The following is a 19,492-nucleotide window of genomic DNA, read 5'->3' as shown; positions in this document are numbered from 1 at the left end:
AGTGGTTCTCAAACTGTTTTGGTCAAAAGATCCTCTTTGAATGGAACCCCATCCAACCAAGAAGCTAATACTTTTAATAAGCAACTGCTGCAAGTAGATTTTTTTGAATAATCTTTAGAAGAAAACAGGTATCTCTTTCTGAGTATCAGTGATATGGATCTGCTTGCTTACTTTGAGTCTGGGATATTCTTGATAGTAGATGAGACAGAAAGCACCAAGGGTGCAGAAGTGGATGGGAGCATTGAGGAAGTAAGAGGTAGGAACCTTGGACGGGGAAGCACTGTCAGAGCACAGGAAGAGAAGGAGCAATTTGGGATCATAAATGTGTGGTCCTCCACAAAGTAGTGTGATAGACCCAGTTGTTGTCAGCTGCTTGTTCAAGGCCTTCCTACCATATTCCAGTCGGAAATGGGATGTTCCTTGGCCAGGGCATAATGCTCAGCAGCATTTGTAACAACTTGGATATTGAAGCCATTTTGTGTCCAACTGCTACAAAATCTGGACCATTAGTCAGAAGCTGAACATGACCAGTTATATAAACACCAGACTTAACAGCAGGGCAGAGGCTAGGAATTCTATGATTATTTGCAGTTTATTTCCCCAAAGTCTGCAACATGTCAAAATATGAAATACTGTCCATCACCTTGGATAGATGAGCTTGAGCAATATTTTGAAGCTTGATACCAGCCAGGAGAAAGCAATACATGTAATTTGGATCCCATCCATCACCACCTATGTCACTTCCTTCACCACTGACATGTACAGTGGCAGCGGTCTGTACCATATGCAAGATGCACAACGGCAACTTGCTGAGGTTTCTGCACCTTCTAAAACTACAGTTTGCATGACTTAGGACATGGGCTGTATGTATTTAAACACCCTGACATGAGAGTTCTTCAATCCATGCACCACTCTGACTTGAAGTTGCATCATGATTCCTTCATTGGTGCTGGGTCAAAATCCTGGAGCTGCCTCCTGACCACCAGTGGTTCATGAAGGTAACTTACCACCATCCTCTCATCAGCAATTAATGATGGGTAAGAAATGCTGGCCTGCTTAGTGATGCCCAGTCAATTAAGAATTTAGGAATGTAATTGTAAAATTAGAGCTAAGCTGCTCTGAAGTATTAAGAGCACTTGTGAAAGAGTAGTGAAAATTTGAAATATTTTCCAAGTAGCTCTTGCTAAGTTCATTTAAATTCTGAACACTATAAAATTTGTTTTTTTTTGCATTTGGCAATGGTTTTACATAGAACATTACTGCACAGTACAGGCCCTTCGGCCCTCGATGTTGTGCCAACCTGTCATACCGATCTGAAGCCCATCTAACCTACACTATTCCATGTACGTCCATATGCTTGTCCAATGATGACTTAAATGTACCTAAAGTTGGTGAATCTACAACCGTTGCAGGCAAAGCATTCCATTCCCTTACTACTAAGTTATTTTGAGGATTATTGGCATGGAGTTGCTACAGAATGGGAAATAGATATTTTTAACTGACCAAATTGGCTCCCAGTTAGACATCTTTTTTTAAAATTCTCATTGTAGTTTTCAAATTCTCCACTGCTTCATCCATATAATCTTCTCTAGTTTTTCACGACTCTTGGGCATTCCAGTTTGAAATAAATACTGTATTGCTGGTGGCCTTGCTTCTAGATGTCAAAACGCAAATTCCATCCCTAAATGTCTGTGTCGCAAATTCTCTTGTCCTCCTTTTTGACTATAATCTTTTTCAAGTCTAACTCTTTTAACCAAGCTTTTGGTCATGTACCTTTTCGTTCATAACTCCTTAGGTGCTCAGGCAAATTCTGTTTTATAATATTACTCTGAAATTCTTTTGAGACACTTCACCATCTCCAAGGAATGTTGAATATAGGTTGCCTTTGTCCAAAGATGTACATTCTATGCAACATTGCTTCCATTAACTGTCCAGTTATTTGCACAACCCAGTGATGAAAGACACTTGTGATGATGGCTTTATAGCCAGATTAGAGATTTATAAATACATGCTTATAAAACAAAGTTCCATTTCATTTTGACACATGCTGTGGTGATTCAAATACTGAACCTGTCTCCATATCCATTTCTAACAGATGGAGTTGATGGGAAGCAAGCTCGCCGGACCAGCTCGAGCACTCCTCTTGGAGAGCTCTTTGACCATGGTTTGGACAGCTGGGCCTGCATATTTTTTGTAGTCACTGTCTATTCCATCTTTGGACGTGGGGAGGCAGGTGTCAGTGTCCTCACGCTCTTCTTCATTCTATGGGTGGTGCTGTTCTCCTTCATACTTTCCCACTGGGAAAAGTACAACACAGGGATTCTTTTCCTGCCGTGGGGATATGACCTTAGTCAAGTGGTAAGTGATTTCAAACTAAAGCTGCTACAGAAATCAGAGTAATCTGTCACAGTATGTCATAAAGTGCTTTTGTGCAGTGAATCCTCTTGATTTGTAATAAGTTTACATAAAACAAAATATAACCAAAAGCGTTGTTGACTATTGAAGATTATTGATTCTTGACATGCTCAATGTAGTTTTGTGCAAATTTTAAATTAGGAAAAATAACATCAGTTGGCATAAGTGCTGAAATCCACATCAATATTTTTCAAAAATAAGCTGGCGACATTCACAAATATGTCACAACATATCTAAAATTGATAGTTTAATCTTTATTGTTGATAATGGTTACAGTACAGAATGGTTTGTGCAAAATCCAGACCTCAATAACTTTTTGTTGTTTGCTTACTTTGACTTGTTTCCTTCAGTTCCCAGAAGAGTGATCTTTTAGATTTGATACTTGGCTCCATAAAGGGTGAATTCCCATCAGTATAATGAATTTGAAGGGCACTATGAATTCATTTGTGTTCCCCTCAAACAATTCAGTCAAACTTGAGCTGCTTCCATAAATGTCAGTCTGTTGGATGTGAGTTTGCTCACTGAGCTGGAAGGTTCGTTTTCAGACGTTTTGTCACCATTCTAGGTAACATCAGTGAGCATCCGGTGAAGCGCTGGTGTTATGTCCCGCTTTCTATTTAATTGGTAAATAGGAAACGGGTACTACCTAAATGTCTCAAATACAATCCTCCCCTTAACACCCTGCTTGCCAAAAGAATAGCTGAGCAAAACGGCCGCAGAATGCTTAGAGAAATGATCAATGACGCCCACAACAGACTCCGTAAATACAACCGGGAAATTTCGCGCCAAAAATCTTTACTCACCAACGCGACAGACTATGAATGGACAGACACAGTACAACGAGCCGTAGACATCAGGCAGCGGCAAACACAAAAAACAAAAAAACTAGACCTGCAGAATAAACTAGACAAACTCTCTCAAAATAACAACACAGACAGCACAGAAGCATGGATAAAAAAACCTTATCTGACCGACCATTAACAGACACTGAAAAAGCCATCTTAGTAAGAGGATTAAATTACAACTTCCAGGATGCGGACAAGAAAGATTTCTAAGCAGCGTTAGAAACAACACTGAAAGACAACAAACTCTCAGAAGAAACCCAGCAAACCATCAGACAGACAGTCGCACCAACACTAAGCAGGAAAAAGGAAGAAAACACACTCAATACACAAGAAAGGAAAGCCCTAAAAGGACTCAAAGATAAAAACATTGTTATCCTACCTGCGGACAAAGGACGCTTGACAGTCATCTTAAACCGAACAGACTACGTTGAGAAAGTGAACGCACTGATTGCAGATACTGACACTTACCAACAGGTGGCGATAGACCCGACCCCACAACTAGAGAACCGAATCACAGCCTTACTCAAAAAACTTTAAAAATCTGGAGAATTAAACAAGAGAGACTTCCAAAAAATGAAACCAGATGGATCCAACACACCACGCTTCTACGGACTACCAAAAATTCACAAACCAGGAGCCCCCCTCGGACCCATAGTCTCGCTACCTGGAACACCAACCTACAGATTAGCCAAGGAACTACACCAAAGACTAAAACACCTAGTAGAAGACTCCCGCCACTCCATTCGCTCCACCCAAGAATTCCTGAACACCAAAGACACCAAGATAGAGGATGAAATAATGGTCTCCTTTGACGTAACAGCCCTGTTCACATCCATCAACATCAACCTGGCCAAAGAAACACTGACTACACTATTAGAAGAACAGAAGACACATCCACCAGACACCACCAACCTCATCAGCAAGGACAACATCATCAAGCTAGTGGACCTATGCCTCACCACCCACTTCACTTTCAATAACAAAACCTACAGACAAACCAACGGAACACCCATGGGATCTCCGATATCAGGGTTCTTAGCAGAGGCAGTAATGCAGAGACTTGAACAAACAGCTCTGCCAATCATCCAACCCAAACTTTGGGTCCACTATGTGGATGACACCTTTGTCATCACTAAACAAAACAAATTAGAGAAAACCTTCAAGACCATCAATAATCCCCTTACTGGCATAACATTCTCAAAAGAGGAGGAAAACAGCAGCAAACTGCCATTCCTAGATGTCACAGTAGAGCGAACAGTCAATGGGGAACTTCAAACCAGCGTCTACAGGAAAACAACACATACGGACCAAGTACTGAACTACAGGAGCAACCATCCCAACACCCACAAACGAAGCTGCATTAGAACATTATTCCAACGAGCCACCACACACTGTAGCACAAAGGAACTACGCAGAGCAGAGGAAAATCACGTATACAGCGTATTCAAAAAGAATGGGTACCCAATGAACACAGTCCGCCGATTCCTCAGCAACAAACCCAACAAACAGACAAAACGGGCTCAGAAACCATAACCACTCTCCCCTATATCAAAGACATTTCCGAAATGACTGCCAGACTACTCGGACCTCTTGACATCAGGGTAGCCCACAAACCCATCAACACACTAAAACAGCAGCTAATGAACTTAAAAGACCCTATACAGACAACAAATAAAACGAACGTCATCTACAAAATACCTTGCCAGAACTGTGACAAACACTACATTGGACAAACTGGCAGAGAGCTAGCCAGCAGGATACATGAGCATCAACTAGCCACAAAACGACATGACCCACTATCACTCGTATCCTTACGTACAGATAAGGAAGGACACCACTTTGGGACAACACATCCATCCTAGGACAAGCCAAACAGAGACATGCACGAGGATTCCTAGAAGCATGGCGTTCCAGCCGGAATTCCATCAACAAACACATTGGCTCCAAATCAATCTGCCATCCCCTGAGAAAAAGAACAGGAAATGACATCACCAACCCAAGGAAACCTAACCAGATAAATAGAAAGCGGGACATAACACCAGCGCTTCGTCAGAGGCTCACTGATGTTACCTAGAATGGTGACGAAACGTCTGAAAACTAACCTTCCAGCTCATGTGCGATGAAGACCAAATTGCAGTATTTCAATTATATGTATTTTCATTGTTTTAAATGCTACACTTTTAAACACTGTACAAATACACTCTTAAAACGTATCTGCTGTAATGATATCCACGGTGCAACATACCTGCGACCCATGGTGTGCAACAAGGATCAGTGTTGGGTCCGCTTTTTTTGGCATGTCTGTTTGGCTTGCGCTACTATGGATGCGTTGTCCCAGTCGAATTCATCTCCTCCTGTCAGTGTGTGTTGAGACCAGGTGAGAAGTGGTCAACTGTCTTGGTGGCTAGTTGGTGTTCGTGTGGCTTTTCTTTTTCAGTTTTCTTCCAGTTTGGCCTGTATACTGGCTTTCATAATCCTTGCATGGTACTTTGTCCAGTGTGTAGTGAGACATAATACACAAAGTACCATGCAAGGATTGTGAGAACCAGTACGTAAGCCAAACTGGAAGAAAATTGGCAAAAAGAAGAAAAAAACACCACACTCGATTCACTTGTTAATTTTTCTTTGGAATGGAAAATTCCATGTGGTTAATGTTTTTGACTTCAGCTAATTGGCTTAGTCTTACCATCTTCTCAGCCATCAGAAAGATCTCATTTTACATATTTATTTTCTATTGTGAGATAGTTAAGCATGTTTAAGTATGAAGTGATTTTTAGATCTTGTCTTTAACAGATTTACAGCCACTCAAACAAAGCATTGTAGTAATACAGGCCACAAATTAAAGCCAAAAAAGTCTAATTCTGTTTAATCCTTTTTTTTTTTTTGCAGACAATTTCAGTTGTGTACATCATTACTGCTGTAGTTGGTGTTGAAGCTTGGTATGGACCCATCTTCCTTAATTTACAATACAGAGACCTTTTCAGTATCATGATTCTGGGTATGTAGCTTCTGTTAAATATACCAAGACTTATCAATGTGAAACCAGCATATAAAAATGTGATAAAGCGTGGTGAAAATAGACTCCCACATATGTGCCTCTGCTCTGCAAAAGATGTAGGCTCCCATCTGCAGTTCTCAAGGTGAATTTTTAATTTCTGCTTTGCTACTAATGGATAGTCAGTTGCAGTCCTTACTTTGAGTGGGAGTGTGTTCCTGTCTTGTCCTTCTGACTCTCTCTGGAATGATTCAAGGACATGTGGAAGGTGTTGGATTTAACCAAATCATAAATGAGTCCCAATCAAAGATATATGTCCCTCTGTAAATAAAAACACTGCAGGAAACGCTCTGCAGGTCAGGCAGCATCATGGAGAAGCAAACGGTTAATGTTTCGGGTTGATGCCCTTTTCACCGGAGTGAAGTTGTTCTTGCTATTGCAACTAGGTTCTGATGAAGGAGCATACACAAAATAGTAAATATTTCCATGAACAAGCTTGACTTGAGCATCCTTGCAGATTTGTGCAATCTGCTGTATTTTGTATTTGTATTTTTTGTCTTGTCCTTTTTTTAAACTCAAGAACAAGTTGCCAGTTTCAAAGAATGTTTGGAGCACAGGTGCAGCATGCATCTGCATATGCATATTCATATACATATTTAGTTAGAATAAAAATAATTGTTTTTAGGGCTGCACTGGAGGAGTCCAAATTAATGTTTCCTTTTAACAACTGATTTTTGGATATGGGTTTTCTGTGAGCTTGTTTCCGGTGTTTTTTGAAGTAGAAACCAGGAGCAGAGTAGCTCACGTTTTGACTTTTCTTTTGAACTTGCTCCATCATTCCCTGTGACTGTGACTGGTCAGACTCCTGTCTGTTCAAGTGTGGTTTTTTTTTTAAACTGCTTTCTCTCTTTTTATACCAATCACCACACCTGCCCCTCACCCCCTTCTGGAATATATTCCAATGGATTGGACTTCACTGCCTTCTGTGATAGAGATTTTTTTACAGGTTCACTACCCTCAGAAGAAATGTTTCCACATTCAGTCCTACATGGTATACCTTGTATCCTGAAACTGACCTCTGACTGTCTGCTACCCAACCAGGAAAAACATCCTACCTACATCTAAATTGATTAGAATTTTGTTTTGATCAGAATCTCCCTCCTCTCTCTCAACTGTAGAGAGTATAGGTTCAGTTGAATCAGTTCTCTTCAAACTCTAGTTCTGTCAACACACTATTGGCCACATGAACTATTGTGGCAAGTTTATCCTTTCTTGGAAAGGAGGCCAAAATATTGTGCAGTGCTCCCATTGTCATCTCACCTAAACCCTGTATTTACTATAGTAAGATGTCCTGATTTCTGAATTCTTATCTTGCAATGAAGGTCATCACACCATTTGGCATTCCCAACTGCTTTCTGCACCTGACTGGTATATACCAGAGTAGACAGACACCAGCTCTTTTTGTTTTTTCTACATCCACGTTTTAAATAATACTCCTGCCTTTCTGTTTTTCATGCTGAAGTATATAACTTCACATTTAGCCAAGCCACATTTTGTACTCCATCTGCTATATGTTCACCCACTCAACTTGTCTAAAACACGTTGAGGTTGCCTTTTGATGTCAGCTTTTACATTCTAGGTATTAGCCTAAACATGTCCAAGTTTGTCTCAACCATACAATAGTACAATCAGGTCAGACTTTTCCTTGTTTGTGAGAGACAGCCTCAAATCATCTGAGGATTTACTTTATTAGAATGGTTCCAAACTACACATTAACACCATGATGTGGTAGGAATTTCAAAAATAGTGTATTGTTGGTATGAAAATATTTCGAATGTATACTGAAAGATGCTATACACCAACCTCAAAAGTAGGTGATAGACAATGAAAATACATGCAAGAAGAAATGTTTGAAACTTTAGCCTTACATCTGCCATCACTGGCAAAGCAGCTGTGCTTCCTGCTGAATTGAATGTTACTGACAGATCTAGCAATTTGTGTGAATTTTTACTTTCTTTGATACCAAGTCAAGTGAATTAATTGGAAATGTAGCAGCAGTGATGTTAGCAAGTAGTCAATTCCATTAAATTAAATGATAAACCAAAAAAGTTAAATTACTAGTTACAAGTTAAGTTATTAACTTGCCATTTTTAAAAAAAAATTGAACTTAATTGATTTGTTTGGAATCGTGTCAAAGCTTAACTTTGACAAAAATTCAGTCAAAAATTAATTTTCAAATAAGTGAAGTTAGATTTTATTGTCATTTTAAAGGTGTAATTTTGAAGTTAGCATGCTATAAAAATTTCAGTTGGATTTCATTCAGCAAAATCTAACATTCACAGTGACACCAACGGCATAAGAGTGGAAGTTCTTGTCTGTCCAATAGATTTTCTATTGGTTGCAGTCAACAGGAGCAGTATTGAATCACCCACAGTGTCTCATGGATGTCTCTTCTTTTCTGTGCTGATTACAGGCTCCAGAAGTTACTGTCAGTTTGAGTAAGGATGGTGAATGCTCTGGTGATACTACCATACTTCCCAGGACTTGAACAGTTGCTCCAATCTAAATGTAGAAAATTTTGATTTTTGTGTGCTATGTAAATCTCAGCCACAGAGTCTCGAACTGCTGCATACAGTTCTGGTCTCTTACTAAAAGAGGACGTGGATGCTTTTGGAGGGGGTACAGAAAAGGTTGCCAAGATGTTGCCTGGTTATGGGGCGTTGAAGCTGTGAAGAAAGATTGGAATGCAGGAGGTTGAGGGACAACCTAATAGAAGTTTCTGAATGGCATGGAAAGAATGAGGCTATTCTGTTCTATAGAGGGGCCCATTACTAGGGGACACAGGTTTGGGGTCAGGGCTGGAGTGTAAAAGATGTGCAAGCTAAGGTTTTTTTTCACAAAGGATGGTGAGTGCCTGGAACGTGCTGCCAGAGGAGGTGGTGGAAGCAGCATTCAAGAAGCACCTGGATGAGTACACGAGTAGGAAGAGAACAGAGGAATAAGGATCCTGTAAAAGTTTTAGTATGGAATAGCAAAATGTATCAGTACAGGCTTGGAGGGCTGAGGGGCCTGTTTTTGTGCTTATTTTGTTCTTTGGTTTTTAATTAGAATATTTAAGACAATATTGCCATTAGGTGTTGCTATACAGTATGTGAAGCTAGTGATACTGATGCAAATGGATGTTTTTGGAATCCTTCACTAATCAGGCATAAGAAACTTAAATAGGATTTAAAAATGGGTAGATTTGCCAGGACCTGGAATGTTAGAACTGTCCATATAATGTCGTTTGGATCCGAGAGTTGATGTTTCAAACAGCTGTTATATTACAGAAATTTCTGATAGCTCATGACTGCAATACCTTGTATTCCAGCATTATGTTCGTAAATCAAAATGTTTACCAGGACTAGCAAAACATTGTTAACAATGCCCATTCTTGTTTTGGAATTGCTCTAACATAGGGAACTGATGCATTTATGACAAAACAAGGTATTTGTTATTGTTCCCATCTTAAACAACAAGTTTTCTTTAGTGATTTTTGGATGTGCAATTTTCAAAGCCTGCCATTGTAAAGTTTATTGAATTGAACACTGATGAAGTAGTTTCATGCATGTAGTATGCTGATAAGTTTAAATTTATTTAAACTATCTCCTAGGTTGTGCCTTTATTGTCACATTTCCTGTGAGCTTGTATAATGTTTTCAAGTAAGTAGTGAATTCTTTTTGGTTCTTTGCCTTTTTAACAAGTTTTTTGATGTGTTTAATATTTCAATTTGTAAATCTTTTGTAAAAATAGACATTTTAAGCTGTTTATTGATTATTTTGGAATAATCTTGGATGGTGAGTTTTAAGATTTGTAGCTCAGGTTGAGGTTGTGGATGTGAGTTTGCTTGCTGAGCTGGAAGGTTAGTTTTGAGATGTTTCGTCACCATTCTAGGTAACATCAGTGAGCCTCCGACGAAGCGCTGGTGTTATGTCCCGCTTTCTATTTAAATTTCTATTCTAAGCAGATAAATAGAAAGTGGGACATAACACCAGCGCTTCATCAGAGGCTCACTGATGATGTTACCTAGAATGGTGACGAAACGTCTGAAAACTAACCTTCCAGCTCAGCGAGCAAACTCACATCCATGATCTTGAATGATTTGTTTGCTGTCAAATGCACTGTATCAGCTGCATTTATTCTTTGAAATTAATTTGGAGACTTTATTTGTTTTGTCCTCACTTTATCAAATGTTTCTGGGATTGTAAATGATCATGATTAAGCTATAAAGGTAGTGTATGCATTGTTATTGAGATAATTTGTTGCATCTGTGATGCTTTTTTCCAAGTTATTAAACACGAGGAAAAAAAAATGCCTTGGAAATCCAAGTTTGCAAAATGCTCAGCTGTGGAGATAGCGTACAACCTTGTGGCCGGTGGTGTTTGTTTTTATTTTTGAGCTGTATACGTTGTGGATCAAAGTCTTGATTCTTAATATTTAAAATGTACTGTACTGCACAGCAAAGCATTCTTTGTTAATGTAGAAAATTTTGGATGACTTAAGTGAAGCTTGACTACTCTAATGCTGTTCTCCTTGATTCTTAGAGCATATAGGTCTAACACCCTGAAGCACCACTCCTTTTATGAAGCAATGCTGCCATTCGTTTCACCAGTATTGCTTTTCAGTCTCTGCACACTCTGGGTCTGTACATCGCCATATGACGTTATAGAGCAACATCCAAGAATAGTATACTTTTTGGTTGGTACAGCCTTTTCTAATCTCACGGTAAGATCATCTGCCTGTTCACCCTCCCTCATCTGCAAATTATAAAGGAATGCTCTTGTATTGTTGTTTACGTAAATATGACTAAATGCTTTTGCTTTTCCTTTTCCACTTTGCAGTGTAAGCTCATAGTTTGTCAGATGAGTAATACTCGTTGTCAGCCCCTCAGCTGGTTTCTCCTACCATTGGCTGTAGGTGTGATCTTTGTAATCTCTGGTATCTTGCGAGACAAAGAATATCATCTTCTCATTATTTTGACTACAGTAATAACGCTTGCACACATTCACTATGGAGTATGTGTGGTGAGTAGACTTTGTTTTGCTATGTTTGTATTTCTGCTTATGTCTAAAGATTATTGTTTATCCTCAATGATTAAAAAATTGTCATGGAACGCATTAAAAGCATTGATGTTTAAGAGCAAAATCCTCCCTACTAACTATCATTTTCAATACCTCCATTATAATTGCAGGATTTTTTTAAGCATACATATGTGGCACTTTGATCCTATCCATCTGGACTACTACTCTAGTGTTCCGTGTTATAGTTTGGCATTTTCTGATTTAACATCTTCTCCATCACTGAGAAGATTCATGGTCAAAAATCACACGACATCTGGCGCACCCATACTTGTTGCTCTTTTCCGAGACACTTTGTACTGCATTGTTGCATGAATTGGACATTTGAGTTTCTTTTGGTCCTTGAACTAGGTAAAATTTTCAAAACAATTTTTTTGACAAAAAAAGTTGAATGTTTCAAGACCGACATTAAAAATGACTAAACCATTATAGCCTGTCAAACTTGGTCTGCCATTTAGTGTAATAACGGAATTCAGCCCCACTTTCCTGCCTCTTCCCTCCTGCTCTTCCCATATTCCCTTTTTGATTTGAGAGACACCAAAAATATATTTATCACAGTCTTGAATGCATTTAGTTATAGAATTCCTCCTATGTAATTTTCAACATTTGAAGGAGAAATGAGTCATTAGCCAAGGTTAAGGGTGTGGTGAAGGTGCTAACCAGAATGTTTCCTTGTTCATATTTGCCTTTAATGTCGTGAGATTTCATGTGCTGCAGAGTCCACCTTGATGGATCCCAAGACCGGTCCCTCCCAACAGTATGCCATTGTATTCTGGTGGGTCTGTTCTGTTAGAGGTATAAGACATACCTAGTATTAGTAATGGAAATATCTGGGAGATTGAAAGGTTTAAAATGACTTTGTTCTCATCATCTACCCTTTTTTAATTAGTTACGTCTTCTATATTTCAATAAATTTGTCAAACAGGATATTCCCTTTGCTGAAAGCATGTTGACTTGTGGTGAGATAATGGGAACTGCAGATACTGGAGAATCTGAGATAGCAAAGTGTGGAGCTGGATGAACACAGCAGGCCAAGCAGCATCTCCAGGAGCACAGAAGCTGACGTTTCAGGCCTAGACCCTTCATCAGAGAGGGGGATGGGGAGAGGGTTCTGAAATAAATAGAGTGTGGCGGGGGGGGGAAGGTGGATTGAAGATGGATAGAGGAGAAGATAGGTGGAAAGAACAAGAGTTGCAGTGGGAGAGATATCACCTGAGGTTTGTCTGGAGGGCAGAGGGTCTTTAGTCTTGAATTGCATTAAGACTACTGTAATACTCTGTAGCATTTTGCCCAAGAATTGATATTGGGCTAATTGGCATGTGGCGCTCTGCCTTCTTTCATCCTCCTTTCTCAGTGATGTAACACTTTGCCAGTTTCTAGGGAGTGTGACTCCTGCCTGGAACAAGTGTCCAGGCTCTCTTTTTTTTTCCTCTCCTTCCCTCTGTCACTCATGCCCCACAATATTTACACTTCAGTTCAGTATCCATGAGCTGAAGTTGCCCATGTGTTGTGATGAAGGCAATTTAGTTAATATTCAGTGGTCAATTGGTTAATAGTTACACAGCTAAAATAATATATCAGACTTGTACTTTGAGTTTTTGAGCTCAATTGTTGGTGACTGATGAAGACAGTGAAATGGAGGACCTCTTTCCTGCTGTGCACCAAATTTCTACATGAAGCCGAGAGTTTTGTTTTTAAATGTGGGCACTTTTGTCTAAGCATTTATTGTCCAGCCCAAATTGCTCAGGACTTAGCCCACAATATTATATGGTTGAAGTCACGTGCAGACGAGTAAGGATGGAAGATTTCTTCCCTAATGGACACTAGTGAAGTAGACAAGTTTTTATGACCATCAGTATTGGTTACTTTTTTATTGCTTTTAAATTCAAGATTTTTTTAAAAGAACAAATTCAGTTTTCACTTTTATCATGGTGAGATTTGAATCTAAGAGCCCAGAACATGAGCCTCTGGGTTCTGGATTATTATGCCACTGTCCCCTCCCCCCTCTTCCTGCCAAAATATTATATACTTTTTTCTTTTTCCCCTCATGCCTCACTGTAGACCCAGTCTCCTGACTGTATACCCCTTCTGACCATGGTGTGAAAAACCTGGCTCCTCTTTAATGGTATCAGAGATAATGGGAACTGCAGATGCTGGAGATTCCAAGATAATAAAATGTGAGGCTGGATGAACACAGCAGGCCAAGCAGCATCTCAGGAGCACAAAAGCTGACGTTTCGGGCCTAGACCCTTCAAGGCCCGAAACGTCAGCTTTTGTGCTCCTGAGATGCTGCTTGGCCTGCTGTGTTCATCCAGCCTCACATTTTATTATATTGGAATTCTCCAGCATCTGCAGTTCCCATTATCTCAGAGAAAACTTGCCCTTGTCCCCATAGAAATGTACTTTCACATTTGGTGAGTTGACTAACACTGCAACAAAAGTGGCATGAAAGGGAGACTGATCAGGGAAACATTCCAAGTATGACTGACCCAAAATTGAACTAATGAGTTGTTGAAGAAGGCTGAATATAGGTACATAGCTCTAAGCAGTTTCAGAACATTACAATGAACAAAAACACTTTAATGCATCTTAGCTTTGAAAATAGCTACATGATTTAGATAAGTTCTGGCTGTGAGTTTGCTCGCTGAGCTGGAAGGTTAGTTTTCAGACATTTCGTCACCATTCTAGGTAACATCAGTGAGCCTCTGACGAACCTAGAATGGTGACGAAACGTCTGCAAACTAACCTTCCAGCTCAGCGAGCAAACTCACATCCAGAACCTCAACCTGAGCTACAAATCTTCTCAAATCACTATTTAGATAAGTGTTACTTTCTAGGAACTTACAAACATCTTTTTAAGAGTACAGCATTTTACTGTCTTTTATAGGTGAATCAGCTGAGCAAACATTTTAACATTTACGTCTTCTCATTGAAAAAACCAAACATTGAATGACAGGAGGAGGAACAGAAAATTGGCTTGCAGGCTTCAGAAGTATTGTAAAGAATTGCTACCCCATGAGCCTGTGAATGCTTCAACCGTCACTGCAAACTGTACCCCACCACCAACAGTAGAAAACAGGAGATTCAGATGGTCCCTCCTAAGTATTAAGTTTCTTTTTATAAAGAGATATACTGATAAAGGTTGATTAATTCAATTAAGTATGTAAATAGACATGAACTGTGCACAAAGGTTGTGTGCAATTGGCTGGCACTGGTTTTTTTTGTGATGCTCCTTTTCATTCAAGTTCTGTTGTACCATTTGGACTCTTCAATTTTTAAAATAGATGGTAACTTGTATCCAAGACAATAGACGAAGAAACATTTTCATCTCACTTCCAGGTTGTAGATTCACAATCGTTCTTGAGCAGTGTGATTTATATTTGCATTGTTTCCTTTTTTTTTCTTCAACCTGTGTTATGAAACATAACTACATCTCACTTATTACACTGGAGACTGAATGGTCACTTGCCTGTGTAGTCTGAGTAAAATGGCCAATTCTGGAAATTGCACATTTTCACAAAGATGTAATAGTAATGAGGTCTTGTGTATATGAGTTTGCTAAAGCCCATATTAAAACCCTATTTTTGCAAAAGCTGTAACTTTCTCAAGAGAAATTGGATGAAAATATAACTTAAGTGGACTTATCAGAAACAAATCAAAACCTCAAATCAAGTTCATGTTCTCACTTCTGTTTCAATTTTTTTTGTGGTGGTGAATGCATGCCGATTTTTCTACTATATAGCTTTTTTAAATGTAAGTTTGTGCTTCAATGAAGAGTATACTAAAAGTCTCAGAGCAAGGTATACTTGGAAGGAACAAGCATTACTAGCAGTTTATTCTACAAAACCAGAGGTTTTGTTCCTAGACTCTGTTTTAGGAAAAGCAATTTAATATATTGTGTGTATTTTCATTTGTAGCAGTTACACTCGGTTAAGATGAGAGGGAGCGTAGAAGGGATAGAATGATCAGATTGTCATGCTTCATAGTATAAGAATGCACTTAATTTAATTTGGATCCTTGTGTTAAATACAGTTTTTAGTCAATGGTCTTGTTTCCATAGAGGTACTGTATCTATTCCTGGCAAAGATTGTCATAGTAAAATATTCCTATTCATATCAATCACTAATTTCTGTTCAAAATATTTGGATCTTGCAAATAGAATCCATTCTAATTTTTGATGTCATGCTAACTAGTTTGGATTGACTCCAGCTTCCTTTTTTAAAAGCAACTTCAACTGGCCCAAATTAATTATAACAAGATTAAAAATAATTGTATTGCAACTTACATGAAATACTTGCAAGGCAGGTGAGCTGATTATAAGTTACAACTCCAAGTATTGCTGTGTACCATAGTTCTATCAATAATTGTCTGACTATGAATTGAATGTTCTGATTAATATCATGGCAAAATATCAAATCTATTTTTCCTTTTTAAATTACCTGTAGTACAAAAGTGAAGTTTGAATCAATTTGATGTATATTGCCTCTTTGCATCATTTTACAATTTTTTTTTCTTTTTGTAAACTTGAGTAATCATCTTATCACTTATTATTTCACCTGCGGTTTGCATGTTTTGTTTCTGATATTTCATATGTTGTCGAAGACTAACAACGGATGAATAATTAAAGATTTTAGCTTTAATTCAGTCCGATTATGATCTGAAAGTCAGATTCAATCGAAGATGGTCAAATTAAGTACTGACTTTCAACTAAAATACAACTAAAAGCCTACTAGTGATTCATATTTGTTGTTGTAAGGAAGCCATGATAAATTGTTTGACCGAGTTTTTTTTTGTTTTATTAAAGGGTGAAACTCCTAGGCTGAATATTGTTAGTTTTCTTAATGTGTGGCTTCAGATTGCATGTAACTTGTGCTGCCTTTTTGCTTTTCAATTTGTAGAAGAGATGATTCAATCCTCAAAGTGCATTAGTTCAAATCAATGTACAGTGATCTGGCTGATCCAGAAATGTTTTTGACGCCACTGCCTCTTGCTTACATACTAGGAATTAAGTCCTTTAGCAACTTGTCTGTTTTTCTTTGGGTTTGGAAGTAAATGTAAGAGAAAGAAACACATTCTGTGCCAATTCCAGATTTGGTCTAATTATTTCTGGGTTCAGATGCTAACTGAGTCATGAATTCATGCAGATGTAACTTTTATTGATTTAGCTGCTGATGTAATTACTGGAACATTTTGTTAAGAATGTGAATGACCTTTTATCATACACTAATATTAGTGTTGTATTTACAATTTAATTTGTTTTCTTTTCCATCAACCCGGTTAGGTTGCCAGAAGTGTGACTGTATCTAATAGAATGTTGGTTACTAATTGTTTTGGTGTGTAACATTTGATATGTGAACATCTTTATATGGCTTTCAGTCGTTACGGGTGCATATTCTTTGATTAATTCCCCAATGGCTGTTATTTTGTACAGAAATATCAAAATACAACTTTGCTGTTAATTAAAAAATAGAGCTATTGTCCTATTTATGAATTAATGCACGGTTAAGGTAGTTGGAAGTAATACTATGAATTCTGACTGACCGAAAATAGAACTTGCTGCAGATATTCTGACAGCATAAATAGGTTCTTTGTATACTGTTACTCAGACAGATTACAAGAATTGTGGTGAGGTGACCACAGTGTGCCTCTAGGTATTACTGGATTTTGCAATTTTTGTTATTTAAATTCATTGTACTATTTGCAGGTTATTACAATCTCCACCGCCCCTTGAATTAAAGGCTTTAAGTTCAGTTATTCTGGAGAAAGTAGCGAATATTCTTGCACTTGGGTGACTTTTAACTTTTGTTCATGAAAGTTAAAGATTAGTATTTTCACCTGCGTGTCTTGTGTTTTTTTTAAAGAGGTGACAGTGAATGAAATTTTTAAGAACTTTTAAAAAAGATTTTGATATTTCTTGCAGGTTTCATTATTCTCCTTGGCCTTGTCATGTATCACCATAGTTGAGGGGGGGGGGGGGGGATGTGATAAAACAGAACAGCTTATCAACCTTGTCAGGTTTTCTTAACTTCAAATGTTGGATAGAGGGGCTGATGGTCAAATGTTGGCTTTGTTTACATTCCTCTCTAGCACATAGTTTAACTGTTAGCACTAAAGCCTGTAAAAATCATCTTGCATAATTATGAAATGAATGCAATAACTTTTAATGCTTTTTTGGTTTTGGGTCTGGTGTGCATGGTTATGTCCATATTCCCTTAGTATTAGAGATTCTATATAGTCAAAATGATAAATTATTTCCACTCAAAGTTAAACCTTGACACATTATACTAGATTGTGAAGTGCTTTTCACATCTGCCACTGCAGTGCACTGTTAATTCAACTTGCACACTAATCATGTTTGCAAGTTCATACCAGGATACAACTATGTAGAAATCTGTTTTCTATCCTTTTGAAAGTGGATTTGATTCATATAGTTGAACTATTTTGCTGCTCAATTGCTGACCATTTTTAAATTTGGAAATGATTATTTGATTTAATTATGTGCATGCTGTATAATTCAGAAGCCTGATTACAGCCTAACATTGTGAAATTATTTCAATTGTTGTTACTTAATCTCTTGTCCAAACAATTAATTATTCAGATTAACTCTTTCTGTTAGATGTATTCAGTAATATTGTACTGCCTTGAGTTTCCTTCTGATACGGAATGTTCAAGGTTGCCCATTTTCTTATTCACAATGAATTTACTGAGGAACAGGTGGGATATGGAAAAAGATGGGCCATCTCATTACACTTGGATGACAGTTAAAAGTGCATCAAGCAGTTCGGGGTTGGTCTAGATTTTTTAAAAATCTAGTGAATTTTCCTTGTCACTAACCAATTTGAGTACTATTGGATGAGATTGTGCTTTCACTTTGAGAAAGAAGTAATAATCTTAAATGTTAAAACAATGAATTTTCTTTCCTGTAAGCCTAAAATACCACTATAGTTTGTAGATGCCTTTAGGTGAAGCTTATTTTTGGAGAACATTGACAGAACTGCATAATTTGATTTAAAACTTGTGAATGTCTTAAATTTTGATCACTACCTGTTAGCTGAGATTTAACAATAAAAGTGAAATGAACTTGTTAGCTGGTTATTGAATTGATTTAAATGCAACTTTTTTCATCATCTAAAACAGCCTCGAAGACACTCTGATAGAATTGATTTCAAATTGTTTATTGCCAATCTTGGGTATTTCAAGACGTCTGTGATTTATCATACACACACTTCACTTTTTAAATTAATTTTAGTGTGGCATATGAACATCATCAGTAACAAATTTTCATGCATGTTTTGATCTCCTCTTATGTTTTAAATCTCATTTTAATTAAGACTTACTAACATTTATTTTGAATTGCTAAAAATTGGGAGGGATTTGGTCCAAACTTCTCAACCACCTCATCATTTGCATCCCTCTGTGACAGTGCAGGGCATGGGTATGCCAAAGCCTTTGTTTTCTTTGCTTGTCTGAGTTCTGATCTCTGATTAGCTGAATTTTTGCATACATAATATTTGAGAATACCCTTATTTAGGTCACCTTCCTAATTTTAAATAAAAGTTAAAATATCTCATCAGTATTACACAACTTGTGATAGTAGATGCCAACTCTAAAGTACATGAGAGTTGCCAGAAGTAACTTAATGATTTTCATAACTAAAACAAATTTGTCTGAATGTTTTGGGTGAGGAAAATATTTTGCTTTGTACAACAGGATCGCCACAAATACTTCCTTTTTCGTTGATCATAATTTGCAAATCAGCAAGCAAGTGTCATTGAATGTGATGAAAGGCACAAGGGAGGAAACTGAATAACTGCTTCACTTTCTAATTAGAGGTTCCTTCATTCGGAGGAAGACCTACCTTATTTTCTTTTTGTGGGATGACTGTTTTTTGAAACCAGAAGTTTATTCTTGGGTGCAACAAGTTTTTTTGACATGTAATATTTAATTGTTTGTCTTAATTGGTATTGTCAGTGCACTCTGTCATCCTTTGCACAATTGAATTTAATTTGCTTTTAATTGGCTTTTTGTAGATACATTTGTGAAAAAAAGTTATGAACCTCTGTTCTAAAGGGGCAGAATTTGAAAGTGCCTACATTCCAGTAGTGTTCTGGTTATGATCT

At 37.8% G+C, this 19,492-nt stretch overlaps 1 protein-coding gene across 1 annotated transcript in view; it reads left to right on the top strand.

Annotated features, from left to right (window-relative positions):
- Positions 1-18,456, top strand: part of selenoi (selenoprotein I) — a 36,862-nt gene extending 18,406 nt beyond the window's left edge. The window contains exons 5-10 of the mRNA XM_048531039.2: positions 2,096-2,358; positions 6,150-6,258; positions 9,908-9,956; positions 10,839-11,019; positions 11,136-11,318; positions 14,260-18,456. Of these exons, the coding sequence (XP_048386996.1) occupies positions 2,096-2,358; positions 6,150-6,258; positions 9,908-9,956; positions 10,839-11,019; positions 11,136-11,318; positions 14,260-14,325 (851 nt within the window). The 3' untranslated portion in view covers positions 14,326-18,456. The remainder of the gene's footprint in view (positions 1-2,095; positions 2,359-6,149; positions 6,259-9,907; positions 9,957-10,838; positions 11,020-11,135; positions 11,319-14,259) is intronic.
- Positions 18,457-19,492: the final 1,036 nt, after the last annotated feature.

This window comes from Stegostoma tigrinum, chromosome 4 (assembly GCF_030684315.1).
Source record: "Stegostoma tigrinum isolate sSteTig4 chromosome 4, sSteTig4.hap1, whole genome shotgun sequence".
NCBI lineage: Eukaryota > Metazoa > Chordata > Chondrichthyes > Orectolobiformes > Stegostomatidae > Stegostoma > Stegostoma tigrinum.
This window is presented reverse-complemented; position numbering and strand designations above follow the sequence as displayed.